Source organism: Bos javanicus, chromosome 8, assembly GCF_032452875.1.
Source record: "Bos javanicus breed banteng chromosome 8, ARS-OSU_banteng_1.0, whole genome shotgun sequence".
Lineage (NCBI taxonomy): Eukaryota > Metazoa > Chordata > Mammalia > Artiodactyla > Bovidae > Bos > Bos javanicus.
This window is the reverse complement of record NC_083875.1, coordinates 95,852,824-95,868,910: the sequence shown is the minus strand read 5'-3', so window position 1 is coordinate 95,868,910 and position 16,087 is coordinate 95,852,824. Positions and strand designations below refer to the sequence as shown.

The following is a 16,087-nucleotide window of genomic DNA, read 5'->3' as shown; positions in this document are numbered from 1 at the left end:
TTAGAAAATACCAAACTTAAATCCTTCTTATCTAATTTAGAAAAGTGATAACTGTTCCTGTGATATTGAAATGGAAGCACAATTTGTCTTTTTTTACACATATAAAAAGGATATGGGGAGGAAGAGAGGGTACTGCAGTATTTCCATAGAAAAGGTTTTCCACAGAAATTCTCAAGTTTAAAAACTTTGTATTGAAGTTTTTTATAAGAAAGATATCTTCAAAGATTTAAATATTGGATTAAAATTTCCCTCTTAATTAAAACTTGGGAGAATAAGAATTTGACTCAAATTTATGAAACATGAAGGGGGAAAACACGCTATTTAAAATTTTTAAGTGTATACAACATGCTTTTTATTTTGTTTTCTAAGTTTGCCAGCTTTATATTTTTTCTTGGCACATTCAAGCATTCTGCTTTTTCACAATTTGGGCTGTGTGCCATGAAAAAGATGAGCTAATTCTAAAAGCAGCCACTGTCTATGAAGAAAGACTACTTTTCAAATGGGCCATCATGTATTCCTTAGTACAGAAAGATACATGAATATGCATTTAAAGCAAAAGGCATTCTACATTGTGAATATATAATACACAAAGCTCTGCTTTATGCATTTGCTTATGAACTCACAATTTTCTAATATATATCCACAGACCACATCTTAACAACTCTAGGCAAGCCATTATAGTGCACTTTTCATTTGTCCGATGGAATATATGAAGAGAATACAGAAATTAACTGTGGCAGGTACACTGATAAGTCTTCACACTCTGGGGATTTCATTTTTATTTTTTTAAGTAACAGTAAAAAAAGAAGAAAAAAAGCAGTAGAAAACTTACTGAAAGGTGAAAACTTATAAAGACCTTTCTGAAGGAAACATTTCAGAGGTTATGTTAAGGCTATTGGAAACTCCAAAAATTCAAGTGAGGTTACTGATCAAAAATAAAATAAAACATGCAGGTCACCATAACCATCAGCTCTAGGTTTGGGAATGACCCCAGAATTCTACACTGAAGGCTTTTCAGTGGTCTTTATTAGCTAGTAGTGGTGCTTGGTGGAAACGGTCTGGGCCTTAGGGGCATTAATACGGCCTCATGAATATTTGGTGCCTGTAGTAAGGGAGAGGGTGGGAGGAGCCTTACTCTGGTTTCAAGCGTTTTAGGACCACAATACAAGAAGGAGTCATCTCCTCACTACCCTCTAGTGGGGTGAAATCCTGAAACTGCCCTGGAAGATAACAGAGCCCTTCGCAGACCAAGATCAGTGGTATTGGGAACTGGCAGTTTAATGCCTTTCGCTGAAAAAAGAAAAAAATAAGAGAAAGCATCTGTACAAAGGGAAAACTTATTTGCCACATAACTTTTAAATAGACTCAGTGAGTGCCCCCTCCTCAACCATAATGGAAAAAGTTGAGGGACAAACATACTTTAAGTTTAAGTTAAGCTACTTAAACTGCAGTAACTTAGGACTTAATTATGCAATAGGATAGGATAAAAGCTCTAATCCTTAAACATTAAACACTGCATTAAATGGTTTAAAGGAACAACCTGCTTTGACCTGTGCTCATCCTTGCAAGGATTATACAATGTCAGTGCTCTAGCTAAATTCCTAATGTTTACCTAATGTACTGGTAAGCCTCCCATAGAAGATGGGTCTCTCGGATTTATACTGAAATATAACCTTTTCCCTTCCCTATCATATACAGCAGAGCTTAATCTTCAGGCAGGAGCCCAGAAAGTCTAAATCAGGCACCAGAGCCTGAATTTTCCCATGGCAGCAACAAGTATGATTCTCTTCTCACTGTGATTACCCTTGACGAGACAGGACGCTCACTACAACTCTGGAAATAGGTGTCCTGAACATGCTTTTGAAGCTTTACCACAGAAAAAGACAAAAACCACAACACAGAGTCAGTGGTTTATAACAGTATTCAGGTAACCACATTTCACAGATAATTTTTGTTCTTCCTCTATTCTTCTCACTTGGGCAGAGAGGGAGGCAGGGAGCAAATAGCAGTGAGGCAGCCCAGAGCCAGCTGAGGAATGACTCATGATGAATGAAAGCGGCAGCAGGACTATCCAAACATAACCTCAAAACATTCAAATGTTGCTAAAAAGCCTCTGTGAGTCTTTCTAAAATGCCTCAAGGAATGAAGCTCACGAGAGAGTGATATTCTATAAATCAAATATCTCTCTGTGTGTGCCCGTGTAATATTATGCCTGTGCATAATAATATATGCACATCTGCATATATCTACCTGGATGGCACACACATTGACTGCAGGGGAAACAGGCTGGCAATTAATCTGGAACACAAATGACATGGTTACACATAGATCATAATTTCTAAACACAATGTTAGTAGAACAAAATTTATTTGTAAAACAGGACCTGTTATATAAAATGGCACACAATCCAGTTATACAAAAATACAAAATTTCTTTCTGATTACAGTTCTAGTTGCAAATGATAATTAGAAAGCATTCCTGGTGGCTTCCAAATAGCTGAGATTGCGAGCATACGGAACAGGGAGCAGCAAGAGTCCATGGTGCTGGGATGTCCAAGTGAGCAGAACCTAATTTCCAAATGCAAGACTTCCAGCAGGTCACTTTGGAGGGACACCTCCTAAAATAACTAGCGTCTGGAATGTCTTCTGTTTTGATACCCATCTTCTAGACTTTTGCCAATCCTAAATTTAGTTCCCAATGTTTCTTAATGTCCATAATCTGTGTGGCTATGAAACAGAAGGTATGCTAAATTTTCTTACATGATTTGCTCTCTCACCTATTTGGATGATTAGTTACATGATTATATTTATTCCATTTCAAATGATATAAAAGAGCACAATGATACCATTTAGTGACATCAGATGTTAGATGTTAAATTCTGGAGAATTATTGTTTCAAATTAGCTACTCTCATAATTTTCTTTTCCGTGATCTTGCCAAGACATGAGCTCTTGTTTCCTTTTTTTTTTTTTAATTCCAGACTCTTATTGCAAATATTCTGAAAAATCAGAAATATTACATGAGCTTTGAAAAGAAACCAAGGCATTTAGCAAATTTTAGCCTAGCTAAAGAACACGGATACTTAAAAAAAAAGTACAATTTACCTTTTGCAGCAATTTAAAGGTCCAACCCTTTGAAAGGAAGCACATTAGCAAACAGCTGCTTATTAAGCCCTAGTGACATTAATTGTATGTATTTCCATAATACCGGGCTAATTCATTTTCTAATTCTGGTAGGAGGCAATGCTTTCTTTCAAAAGATTCTCCTTCCATGGAATGATAAAATGCTGAGGCTTTTCTTTTTTTATTTTGTACAGAGCCTGTATTTAGTGCAATAAGTTTAAAAAATCTGCTCTGAAATATTTACTTTACATTAACAAAAATAGCTTTTTTTAAAAAAATTGTAACAAAAAGGAGTTATCGCATAAACAGATCATGAATTATTCTTAGCAAATTACACTTTTTTTTCTTAAAGCATTCACCATTACAATAAGCAGAACAATGGAATATTAGCCATTCATATCTGGTAAGCTTCAGGAATTAAAAAACCCCCCAAAACCCAAAACCCATCCCCAAACACAAAGAACGTTCAACACTTGAGGATCAAAACGTTAACCAATTCTTCAGTTAAACATTGTAGAATTCTGGATACTTAATGAATTGCCAAGAAGAGGAGCACCTGCCAGTATGTTTTTAAGATTTTACAGCAAGCATTTGAATAAAATGGCCGTTTAGCTCTAAGCCACTAGGGTTCCTCTGAAGCAGAAGCCCAAGCACCGGAATTTTCAATGCGTTGTGTTCCATGTGTCTCTCCCTTTTTTATTCCTCCCAGCATTATTTACTCTGCAAACCGATACACAGAAACTTAAAGGCTAAACTTGCTGGGTGCCCCAGCTTCCTTTCAAATCAGGCACACGAATGTGTGAAGGATGCTACTAACATCAAAAGAAAGAAAGACAAAATGTAAGAAGAAAGTTTGCATAAGAAAGATTATCTACCCTTTTCTTTTTTACCTACTCTCTTTATAGAAGCATTAGGGTAAACTACAAATACCTGAGGAGTTGGTTACTTTTTAATGTTGGCTGACAAATGCATGAGCTATTATGAAAATTCCCAAATTGGGTCCACTTGTATGTTTCTAAAAGGAAAATGACATGGCTTCTTTGATTGGGGAAAACTGATTGGAGGAAGTCCTTATTAACCTGAAAGCATATGCCTAGTCTCGTCCCACTAGGACTTATGCATCAGTAAAATAAGGTCTTGATTTTATGCACACAACAGGGAAATCACCCCTGAATAAACTTTAGACAGAGGATTCAGTACAATAATTTTACCTAATTTAAATAATTAAAGTTAAAATCTCCTCTAAGTTATTAAAAATGTTAATCAGATATGAATCTTAACATTTCCATTAAGACAATTACAATTGAAAACATTAAATGATGGCAGTTGCCTTGTAAAAGCCACCCGTATGAAAGGAGTACATGTTTGACAAAAATAAGCATAAAAAAGGTATTAAATCCCTGTTCCTTTTCTCTGATTTTGGCTGATTATGTGTGTGTGTGTATATACGTATACATATATATACACACATACATATACATATATACACACACCCACACACACAAATACATAGTTATGTGTATATATTGTTTTGGAATGTCAATGGGTTCCATAACGATCAGCTAGGTTCAAGCAGAACTTGCTCCCGAAGCCTAGAAAACAAAGTCATACAGAGTATAATCTTAGACAGTTATCATTAAAAGGAGATCATGAATGATGTTACAAATACACAGATGGTCACAAATGGCAATAAAGCAAAATGGATTGAGAATCCTTCTCCCTTGAACCTAAATTCCAAGGGCTGAAATTCCTATTGTAATTCACATTTCCCTCTGGGTCATCTTTAAGATAGGCAGAGAATTCATCTCTAGTTTACACTGCTCTAGTGCCCAGGTTTTTCTCTCCATTTTCTCTATAAGTTTCTCCTGTATGACAAAAAGCAGAAGGCCAGAATATCTTTTTCTTAAACCTCATCATATTTGGTAAATTTTTCTAAAATAATTTTCAAAGATTTATAGAAAGACCTTACAAACCTTCAACGTTTCCTTAACTAGTGAGGCTCTCTCTCAAGTCTAAGAGGTAAATTGGAAGTAAAGGTCTGTCTAGTCAAGGCTATGGTTTTTCCAGTGGTCATGTATGGATGTGACAGTTGGACTGTGAAGAAAGCTGAGTGCTGAAGAATTGATGCTTTTGAATTGTGGTGTTGGAGAAGACTCTTGACAGTCCCTTGGACTGGAAGGAGGTCCACCCAGTCCATCCTAAAGGAGATCAGTCCTGGGTGTTCATTGGAAGGACTGATGCTAACGCTGAAACTCCAATACTTTGGCCACCTCATGCGAAGAGTTGACTCATTGGAAAAGACCCTGATGCTGGGAGGGATTGGGGGCAAGAGGAGAAGGGGACAACAGAGGATGAGATGGCTGGATGGCATCACGGACTCGATGGACATGAGTTTGAGTGAACTCCGGGAGTTGGTGATGGAGAGGGAGGCCTGGCATGCTGCGATTCACGGGGTTGCAAAGATTCGGACACGACTGAGCGACTGAACTGAACTGAACTGATATTTAGTTCAAAAGTAAATATTTAAATCTTAGATTTCTGCATATTATTTTATAGACTAAAAAACCCTCTTATATTAAACTATTGCATTAAAGAGAAAGACAGTGAACTTGAACAGCAGTGTTTCTACAAATGATGGTCTGTTAACAGAACTTTCATCTAAGGGAACAACATGTGAATTAAACCAAGCAAATACAAACAAGCAATCCTAAATTCAACCAAGCCCAAAACTATAGGAGGGAATTTCTCAGATAATTCTTTAGGGACATACACAAGATGCTGATGGTAGTTGGGGTCAACTCTTATCATGCATACTACAAAAGAAGAGAAGAAGTAGAGGTGCTGATGAAAGATTTAAAAGTTAAAAGATTTAACTATGCTGTGAACAACAATTCACACTTCTCTCACAGGGACTTTTTGAACCACTTAAAATATCATTCTTACAGATCAAATGCTACAGTGTACAAAGCACCAGAAAAACAAGGCACATAAAAGATGTATTTGGATACATAGCAGAGGGCTTTTTCATTAATCTGCAAGCAACGAACCAGTGAACAACATAAAATAAAAGCAGAATGAAGAGTTTAATGCAGTTTCTGAATTAAGGGATATTAATTCAAAACTGAAACTAATATTAAGGGGAAAAAACCCTTTCTACATTTTTGGCTTCTAGTAGAATGCCACATAATGTAGGCAGTTCTCCTAGTACTAATGCCTATGAATGAGGGGTCTAGGTAAGAGAAGATACATTTGCATTCTGGTATGCCACAAGTCAGCTATCTTTCCCCCAAGAATAATACAGAAATACCTGCTAGCTCATGGTCAGAGTAGCTAGTGCTAAACTTCTAATTATTTCTCCCTTTCTTTAAACACTTATCACTGAAGAATGATTTAATGTAAGCTTCAACTGCTGATAAGAGAGAAAAGAGGGGAGAGTTTACATTTTAAGACGGTATGTGTCTTTTAAAAGTTTAAGGTTTGAAACCTTATTTTCTGAACAATTAGGACAACCAAGCAGTGGCAAGAAGGAAGCCTTCCTCTTTTTTCCAGACCACCTTGGAGTTGGCAGCATTTTCACTTCAACCCCCTCAGGCTATGTGAATAAAGGGGATGCAGAAAGAAAGGGTAGGAAGGTGAGGTTTCTCACAGGAGAAACTGGTGATTAGCGTCCCTTCCCTGTTCATCTAGTTCTGGCTGATGCACACTTAAAACTAAGAGTTTATATGGCCATTCTAGATCTTTTTAATTATGATTAGAGCAACCTGTACCTTGGGACTATAAGTGTTGAAGTTTTGATTTTACCATCATCAATGCTATTAAGAGCAACACCGAAACAGGCAACAGATGGGGTTATAGAGAAGAGTTTATGTCTAAACATTCTGTGAGGTTTTAATGCAGGTTGACTATGCAATTATTTTGTATAAACATGTACCTCTGCCATGAACCCATCTCCTCTATTCCTACATACGTAAATGGACTTGTTTTAAACTATCTATTTCTTAAATTAGAGACTTATAATTCAAACCATTTATTAACGTATAAAGAAGAAAGACAAAAGAATCCTTACCTTACCTTTCTTGGGACATTATATGCAATTGGAAGGCATGTTATTTTAAATTAACTGTTTTAAGGATGTATGCAATTATATAATATTTTGAAATAAACATGCTATTTAAGAAGAATACATTTGTAATACAAGCAGTAATTAGACCAATATAGCTAAAGACATCTGTCATTATGCAGCCGTAAGAATATGTGTTGGAAAAGCTACTCAGGATTCTCTTTCACTGGTTAACTTAAAGTTGTTTTTTTCAAATGAAAAGAGAGTGGTTATATATATCACTGACCAGAGATAATTTATCTTTCTCACAATTAAGCTGAGGCTGGAGAAGACCAGATTGTCTTACTGAGAGGAATGTGGGTGTGGATGGAAATAGCCTTGTTTGCTACTGAAAAATCGCTTAAGAAACAAAGAAAGTACAGTCCAGGCAACAGAAGAAAAAGTCAGCAAAGGGGAGAAGACAGCAACATAAACCAATATTAAAAAGAGGAGAAATATGAATTTCAGCAAGTTGAAAGGAATTGCTATCACCACTTCTAAAATGATAAGTATTAAACTGTCAGTTCAAGTGCACAACCAAATGTTCAGTCCCATGAAAACTAAACTCTGATAGCTAAAAACAAAAAAAAATGGAAACTGCCAAGTTCACCTCAGGGACAAAGAGATCCCCAACCCCCGCCATGAACACTGTTCCTTTCAGCTTACTTTTACAGAGGGCGGCCTCAGCTGAGACAAGAATTCCGCCATCCAAGTGATGGGTAAACACACAAACAGAAAGAGCAGCATGTCCTGCGTGATACAGATCACAACAGCTTCTCCTGAACAAGCGCAGTCAGTGAAGAGAGAGAGAGAGAGGAAGAGAAAGTGAAACTCCTGGAGGGCAGCTGCCCCCTCGTCACCACCTACCATCGGTTTTAGCTCTCTGGCATCAGCAACGCCTCCCTTACCAGCTTCCTTCATTGCTTTCCTACTGTTTTCCACAAACTCCTGAAAAACAGGAACCAGATTACATAAATTCTTAGGTCCTTTCAGACTTTAGACAGTAGATGATTTCTAAAGAATATTGACATGTTTGACTCAGTAATGGTAAACGGATGGCCTAAAAAAAACCAGCAATAAATAATGTTTGGTACCATACACAAGAATGGCTCAGTTTGAGGGTACGGACTGCAAGCTGTTGATATAAAATCTTTTTTCCCACCATTCCTCGTGACAATCTTACTTAGAGTCAAAGAGATGTTTAGTTATCTGGAAGAGAAAATAACTCTTGTTTTTTAGAAAAGACTATTTTCTCACCCTTAGAATTTTGTTTTCTTATTTTACTTTTTTCCATATCAAGGCTAAATAAATGAAACAAGAACATTTTATTCCATTAAGCCCCCTCTTTAAAATAACCCTAGGAGGTAAAAGAAAGCATTCACACTACTTAGTATACTATTTTTACCAAGGCATAAAGGTCACAAAGAGTCAGACACGACTGAGCGACTGAACTGAACTGAACTGAAATAAGCTACTTAAAAAAAATTGTCTATATATGGCTTTGAAATTATTCTATAAAGTAGGAAGACAGGGAGTAACAACCAGAAACAGCTGGTCAGAAGCAGTTAAAATGGGATTATGCCCCAAAGGAAACATTTCTATCCTGTCAAAGTTTATGGAGTACTTCCTCATTCAATATCCTCATCATTCTTATAGACAAAACTAAAATGAGAAAAACTGTATTTTTTACTCCATTTTTCATCAGTGGCTTAAAGAACAAAACAAACCCCTCCTTCTAAATGCCTTAATCACAAGAGAGATGCAGTGCTCTTAAGTCAAGTTCAATGATGAGAATAATCAGTTAGGATTATAATTGAGATTATAAAAATGCCCAAAATGTAGCTGGTGATGTTCTTAGTAACAGAGATAATGAGTACCAAATAGGTCAGTTGAATCATTTAGAATTTTTGAAATTGAAAAAAAATCTAGCTTATTTATTAATACATTTATTTTAGATTTAACTGGGTAAACCATATTACTGGAAGATGTTTTGTTATTTCAATGTCTAATGTTTAATCTTCAATACTATTCATTCTTGAGATAGGAATATTTCACAGATTAATAGCAAAGTATCATTAACAATATCTTTAATTTGGTAGCATTTAACATAGATCCTAGTATTTAAATCATTTTAATATGGTTTCCAAATTTTTTTAAAACGTTTAACTGAGGTTCTAATATAGGGAAGCTGTAGAGGCTATGTAACTATAAAGACTATGTTATCTTTGTAAAGGTTTGGATCTTGACTAACGGAAAACAATACAATCTACCAGTCATGGGTCTGATAATCTGTATTCATTACAAAACATCTTCAATTTGGGTTGGCATACCTAGGATAAAGAGTTTTAACAGGTTGACAGCAATAATATTTAGAAAAGTGGTGGATGGAGAAATACAGGTAGGCACTACAACCCGGGAAATAAAACTTTTTGTCTTTGAATCCTGATTCAGAAAAGGCACTTAGAACGTGAGCGGTCCAACATTGCAGTTTCAAGGGCTAAAAACGCCTATGTAAGTTCATCTAACTGCAGAGACGAGGAGAGCAGAAGGGAGCAATGTGCACTCAGGACTCTTAGTGGGATACTGCTCTAGCTAGGCGGATTGAAATGGTCTCATTCTTGCCAAAAGGGTCTTCTTCCCTGACTTCCCCAAGACTAGCCTCATTCATGAGTGCTACAGATTAATTCTTAATTACTCAGTTGCATATAATGGGAATTAAACATAGAGAATGTTTTACAATATTTATATTAGTATTTTTAATCCTCAAAGCAATAGAGGGTATTTGAAGTACTTACCATCAGTACTTTATCCATATAAAATTCTCTGCCTGGGCTCCCATCATTGTATTTTGTATCAACGGCAAAACACAAGAATAAAACATCCACTACCATTTCATAAATGGACAGGAAGCAATGGGCGACTAGGAAAGCAAAGAGGCAGACGATGATCAGAGGCAGCACCCATACTGTGTAATCCTGTTGGTAGTTGAGCAGCATAACCCCCGCCAGACCCGTGCTGCAGACTATCAGCACCTGAAACGAAGAAAAAAAGACCACACTGAATAACCTCCTGCAGAAAACCTTTATTTCTTCATCATCTGCAGACTTACAATCCTCTTTACTATTTAGAAATGATGGCTGTATGAATTCACGCCCCCTCAACTTAGAAATTGTAATCCATAGATAGGCATATACATGTGTATCATGTAACATAAAACATCATCCATGTTGACAATAAAAATAAGCAAGTTTTCCAAGTGGTATGCTTGTTCCCTAAGACTTCACTTATTTAGCGTCTGTGGCAATCTCTAAGAGAAATGTATACCTATCTTAGAAAAAAAAATTACACACACTCTTAGCATGCAGAAGAAAATTACTGACATTGCAGAGTATCGCTGTGTATTTTTTCTAAGCATTTTTACATATATGAAATGCTATAGAAACAAATCATTAAAAGCTCATTAATATTTATATATAATACATGCTTCTTAAGTACATATTCAGCTATACTCTTTTCATTCTGTGGGTGGTTTAAAATTTATTTAACCTTTCTCCTACATTTGGAGACGTTGTTTTCAGATTATGCTGCAACCAACATCTCTGAGAGCTTTCTCTTTGTATTTTATTTCCCATAGAACATGTGGTATGTTTAATACGATTTGCTATGAAGTGTTGATTTGGACTATTTGTGAAGAAAGAGATTGCCAAACGCATTCATGCTGTAAAAATAAAAGAAATAGCCATTTGCTCACTGTCAAGAACCACCTACTCTGATGCTTCATCACCACACATGCAGCACTTTAAATTTTCTGCGGTCCATTTAATATATTTTATTTCAGTTTTTCAATAACCCTATGAATAGCTTAAAGTGAACATTATCACCCTTGTATTATAGGTTGGGAAACATTCGTAGAGAGCCTAGCTGACCCGCCCAAGGCCACAGAGTAAAATAAAGAGCAGATACCACTCAAAATATAGTCTTGTGATGCCAACCCCATTGCTCTTTCCAGGTAAACATTCAGCAAATACTTGGATACTGATACATCACAGTAATAGGTACACTGAATCCTAGCCTCACTCTTGCCCAGCCCTTCACCTGGCCTAGCATCAAGCTGTAAATAACAAAGAAAAAGAAAGAGTCCTCAAGAACCACAGCAGCCTTTCCTTGCCCAGGGTTGAAGACAAGAGACTGGGAATTCTTTTGTCTTTCCCCTACTATTTGTCAACACAAAAGCATCTCTCATTCATCATTATCTTAACCAGGAATTATAATGCATCAGAGGATATACTGGTTAAGCTACAAATTGATCCCTCTCTCAGATGATGTTAGGGAGCAAAGCTGGGTCTGCTCCCCTCCCATCATTTTTGTGGCAATACATTTAAGAATCTTCTCTCATGATGAGTTATTTCTGGGATAATGTCCACAAACAGCTAATTAGTACCCCCTCCCCCCTTTTTTTCTCTCTTTTGGTTTCAGTTTTTTTTTTGTTTGTTTGTTTCAATTTTAGAGTGAGTTATTTCTTACCCTTTTCTTCAATGTTTTTATATCTACCCTATAGGAGAACTGAGCTGCTTTATGCTCTCTCTTGACACTAAAAGTTAAAGCCACATTTGAATGTCAAAGTCAATAATAGGCAGAAGATGTGGTTCAGGCAAAGTAGATGTTGAGACAAAAGCTGTTGAGGTAGAATACTGTCACATGAGAAACAACTATGAAAATCAGTGATATTTAGCTTAAAAAGTCAAAAAAATGTAAGAATTACTCCCTAGTATAACGAAAGGGTATCATGCATCCCTTCAAGCAGAGGATACAATTCAGATCAGATCAGATCAGTCGCTCAGTCGTGTCCAACTCTTTGCGACCCCATGAATCGCAGCACGCCAGGCCTCCCTGTCCATCACCAACTCCCGGAGTTCACTCAGACTCATGTCCATCGAGTCAGTGATGCCATCCAGCCATCTCATCCTCTGTCGTCCCCTTCTCCTCCTGCCCGCAATCCCTTCCAGCATCAGAGTCTTTTCCAAAGAGTCGACTCTTCGCATGAGGTGGCCAAAGTACTGGAGTTTCAGCTTTAGCATCATTCCTTCCAAAGAAATCCCAGGGCTGATCTTCAGAATGGACTGGTTGGATCTCCTTGCAGTCCAAGGGACTCTCAAGAGTCTTCTCCAAGTTCAAAAGCATCAATTCTTCGGCGCTCAGCCTTCTTCACAGTCCAACTCTCACATCCATACATGACCACTGGAAAAACCATAGCCTTGACTAGACGGACCTTTGTTGGCAAAGTAATGTCTCTGCTTTTGAATATGCTATCTAGGTTGGTCATAACTTTCCTTCCAAGGAGTAAGCGTCTTTTAATTTCATGGCTGCAGTCACCATCTGTAGTGATTTTGGAGCCCAAAAAAATAAAGTCTGACACTGTTTCCACTGTTTCCCCATCTAGTTCCCATGAAGTGGTGGGACCGGATGCCATGATCTTCGTTTTCTGAATGTTGAGCTTTAAGCCAACTTTTTCACTCTCCTCTTTCACTTTCTTCAAGAGGCTTTTGAGTTCCTCTTCACTTTCTGCCATAAGGGTGGTGTCATCTGCATATCTGAGGTTATTGGTATTTCTCCTGGCAATCTTGATTCCAGCTTGTGTTTCTTCCAGTCCAGCATTTCTCATGATGTACTCTACATATAAGTTAAATAAACAGGGTGACAATATACAGCCTTGACGAACTCCTTTTCCTATTTGGAACCAGTCTGTTGTTCCATGTCCAGTTCTAACTGTTGCTTCCTGACCTGCATACAAATTTCTCAAGAGGCAGATCAGGTGGTCTGGTATTCCCATCTCTTTCAGAATTTTCCACAGTTTATTGTGATCCACACAGTCAAAGGCTTTGGCATAGTCAATATAGCAGAAATAGATGTTTTTCTGGAACTCTCTTGCTTTTTCTATGATCTAGTGGATGTTGGCAATTTGATCTCTGGTTCCTCTGCCTTTTCTAAAACCAGCTTGAACATCAGGAAGTTCACGGTTCAATTAGTGGTTATCAAATTATCAGGTGGGCTAGGAATCACTCAGGGAGTTTGTGAATAAAATGCAGATTCTTAAGCCTTGCCCCCAGAGAGTCTGATTGATTGGATTTAAGATGAAGTCAGCAATATTCATTTTAAAAGTACCCTCAGTGAGTCTTAGAAAGTCCACAGCCTACAAGTAGTACGGCTCTATATACCTGGTGGGTGTCCTTCGTGGTGGAGTACACATAGCCAAGGGAGTATTCAAGAGAATCACTTGGGACTTCTATTTATATTTCTCATATGCTAAAAATTTATTTTTTATTAAAAGCTATGCATATATCATAAATAAATAAATATACTGGGGAAGTGTGCTCAAAATTTTTAATATGATATGTAATTTTAAAAGTTTAGATAATCTTATAATAAAGGATAAATTATTGGCAAATCAGGGTAGAATGTGAGAAGCAGGAAGAAAGGATACTAGTTTTGGAGTCAGAAAGATGTAAGATTGAATCTGAGTCAGTAGTTTTTAGTTTTGTGACTAAGCAAGTTCATTTAACTTTTCTGAGCCTATTTATCCATCTTTAAAAGAGATACAATGTGACATACGCCCTGTAATTGTTAAAATAAGCATTCTGAAAGCATTTTACATAGTGGCTGGGAATCTTAGTTTCTTCCCTTTTTTTGGTCATCAATCCTGGATTTATGATGCCTTTTCTCCCATGAAACCCATGTTTTGAAAGATTTTGTTTACCAATAAAATAGCACTTTTAAGTAACAATTTATATTTTCATTTTTTAATTGAATGAACTCAGATTAAACTGTCAACTAGGACATATAAGGAGTGTCACAAAAAGTATTATCAAATAGACATAAAGTAATATAAATATGCAATATCTATTACACTTTAAAATGTTGAAATATAGCTTCTACATCTTTATTCTTAACCTTTGAGGACCCTATAGGCCAGCAATCATAGGTCATAAGCCGCTAAACTGGAGGAGCTAGGGTCTCTTCTAAATCTAATTTACCATTCCATAAAATCACTGGGGCTTCACAGAAACAAAATCCATGACACTATTTTTTGTTTTCTTTCTAAAATCAAGGTTTTGAAAATTAAATTTTAAATTCTGAAATAATTATGGATTAATGTGAAATAGTAGAAAAGTAACACAGAACAAACTGGATAAATGGTAATTTATCCAGTTCCCTTCAGTAGTAACAGTTTGCAAAATTATATTGACAGTAGTGAATACAAAGTCAAAATCTAGATACTGACACCAGTACAATAAAGATAGCAACATTCCCATCATCACAAGCCTCCTTCATTTTAATTTTTTATACCTTTCCCTACTTCCCCCCAACCCCATCACTGACTTGGCAACCACATATATGGTCTCCATTTCTATCATGTCATTTCAAGAAAGTTGTATAAATAGAATCATACAATACTTAATCTTCTGGGATTGGCATTTTTCACTCAGCATAATTCCCTCAAGATTCATCCAAGTTGTTGAATGCACTAATAATCTGTTCCTAACACTTTTATGTTTATTATGATCTATCTAGTTGAACTATCTGACCAAAAACTATTTCTGCATACTAGTAGCTATTAATTTCACTAATTTCAGTTAATTTCATTAACTGTAACAAAAGAAACTCTTTAAAAAGATTTATTGTATTTTGTGATCAGAAGTACATTTTTGAAAAAGGAAAACAACCAAAAAAAGAAAAAGGAAAACAAGAAATTCATTTTAGTAAGTTAGAAACCCAGAAGTTTTTTTTTTTCTCTCTTATCTTTTTCCTTTTTTGATTTGTCAGTTTAAAAACTGTTTATCTTTCATGGTCTTAGGTCTTTTTGTAAATAACATTAGATATATGACTCAAAATTATACTTTGCTGGAAAGCAACTTGGAAATACATATCAAAAATCCTATTATGTACTTGAACTCATTAATTCCACTTCTACAGTTCTGGCCTTAGGACATAAATATTACTGTGGGCAAGAATTGGTATACAAAAGTTTCACTATAGTACACTTTATAATAGTAAAAAAATTGAGGAAAGTTCAATAGTAAAAACCAAAGGCTTTGTTAAATAAATGATACAATTGTATAAACACATTTAAGACATTTTTAATAAAATGAGAAATGCTCATAATATGAAATGAAAAAAGGGATACAAAACTGTCTTTTCTACCAGATTTTAAATTCACTTTATTGACTAGTATTATAACCAGTATCCAGAAAAGCCCCTGGCACATTACTAGTAGGTACTCTATACTTGTTTAATGACTAAAAGGTTATGAGAAACATAAGAAAAAAACCTAAGAAAAAAAGCCTGTCTTCTTGGAAGATAGGCTGCTGAAAAACTCAAAGCCAATTTTAAAACACTACATTTTATCATGTATATATTTTTCCATTATAAAAAAAATGCACAGAAACTTTGCCATGGTAAAGTGGGAGAAGGGTTTAGAATCACAAATGTTTTCAATGCCTGAAAGCAATCATTGTTAACATTTTGAGATATTAATTTTAATTTTTTTCTTATGCACATTTTTAAACAGTTCTGTGATAGTCTAGTAGTTTTACTCAGCTTTTCCATTTACCATATTATACACAATCATATTATAAACTCTTAATAAAAAAACATAATTAGGGAATTCCCTGATGGTTCAGTGGTTAAAACCACAGTGCTTTCACTGTGGAGGGCACAGGTTCAATCTCTGGCCAGGGAACTAGCTCTTAAAGATTGCATGGCATGGCCAAAAAAATTAAAAAAAAAAAAAAAAGGTTTAATAGGCAAATAGTCTGCAGATTATTACTTCCAACTTTTATTATTAGGCAGTAGACTGCTTATATTTGATC

General features: G+C 36.0%; 1 protein-coding gene across 3 annotated transcripts in view; it reads right to left on the bottom strand.

Annotated features, from left to right (window-relative positions):
• SLC44A1 (solute carrier family 44 member 1) overlaps positions 1 to 16,087 on the bottom strand; it is a 232,354-nt gene that overhangs the window by 48,412 nt on the left and 167,855 nt on the right. The window contains exons 14-16 of one of the 3 annotated variants that reach the window (XM_061426396.1): positions 10,016 to 10,252; positions 8,088 to 8,168; positions 2,351 to 4,713 (exon numbers count right to left, since the gene is read on the bottom strand). In XM_061426396.1, coding sequence (XP_061282380.1) covers positions 4,690 to 4,713; positions 8,088 to 8,168; positions 10,016 to 10,252 — 342 coding nt within the window. In that variant the 3' untranslated portion in view covers positions 2,351 to 4,689. The other 2 variants (XM_061426397.1, XM_061426395.1) reach the window with 2 other exon arrangements.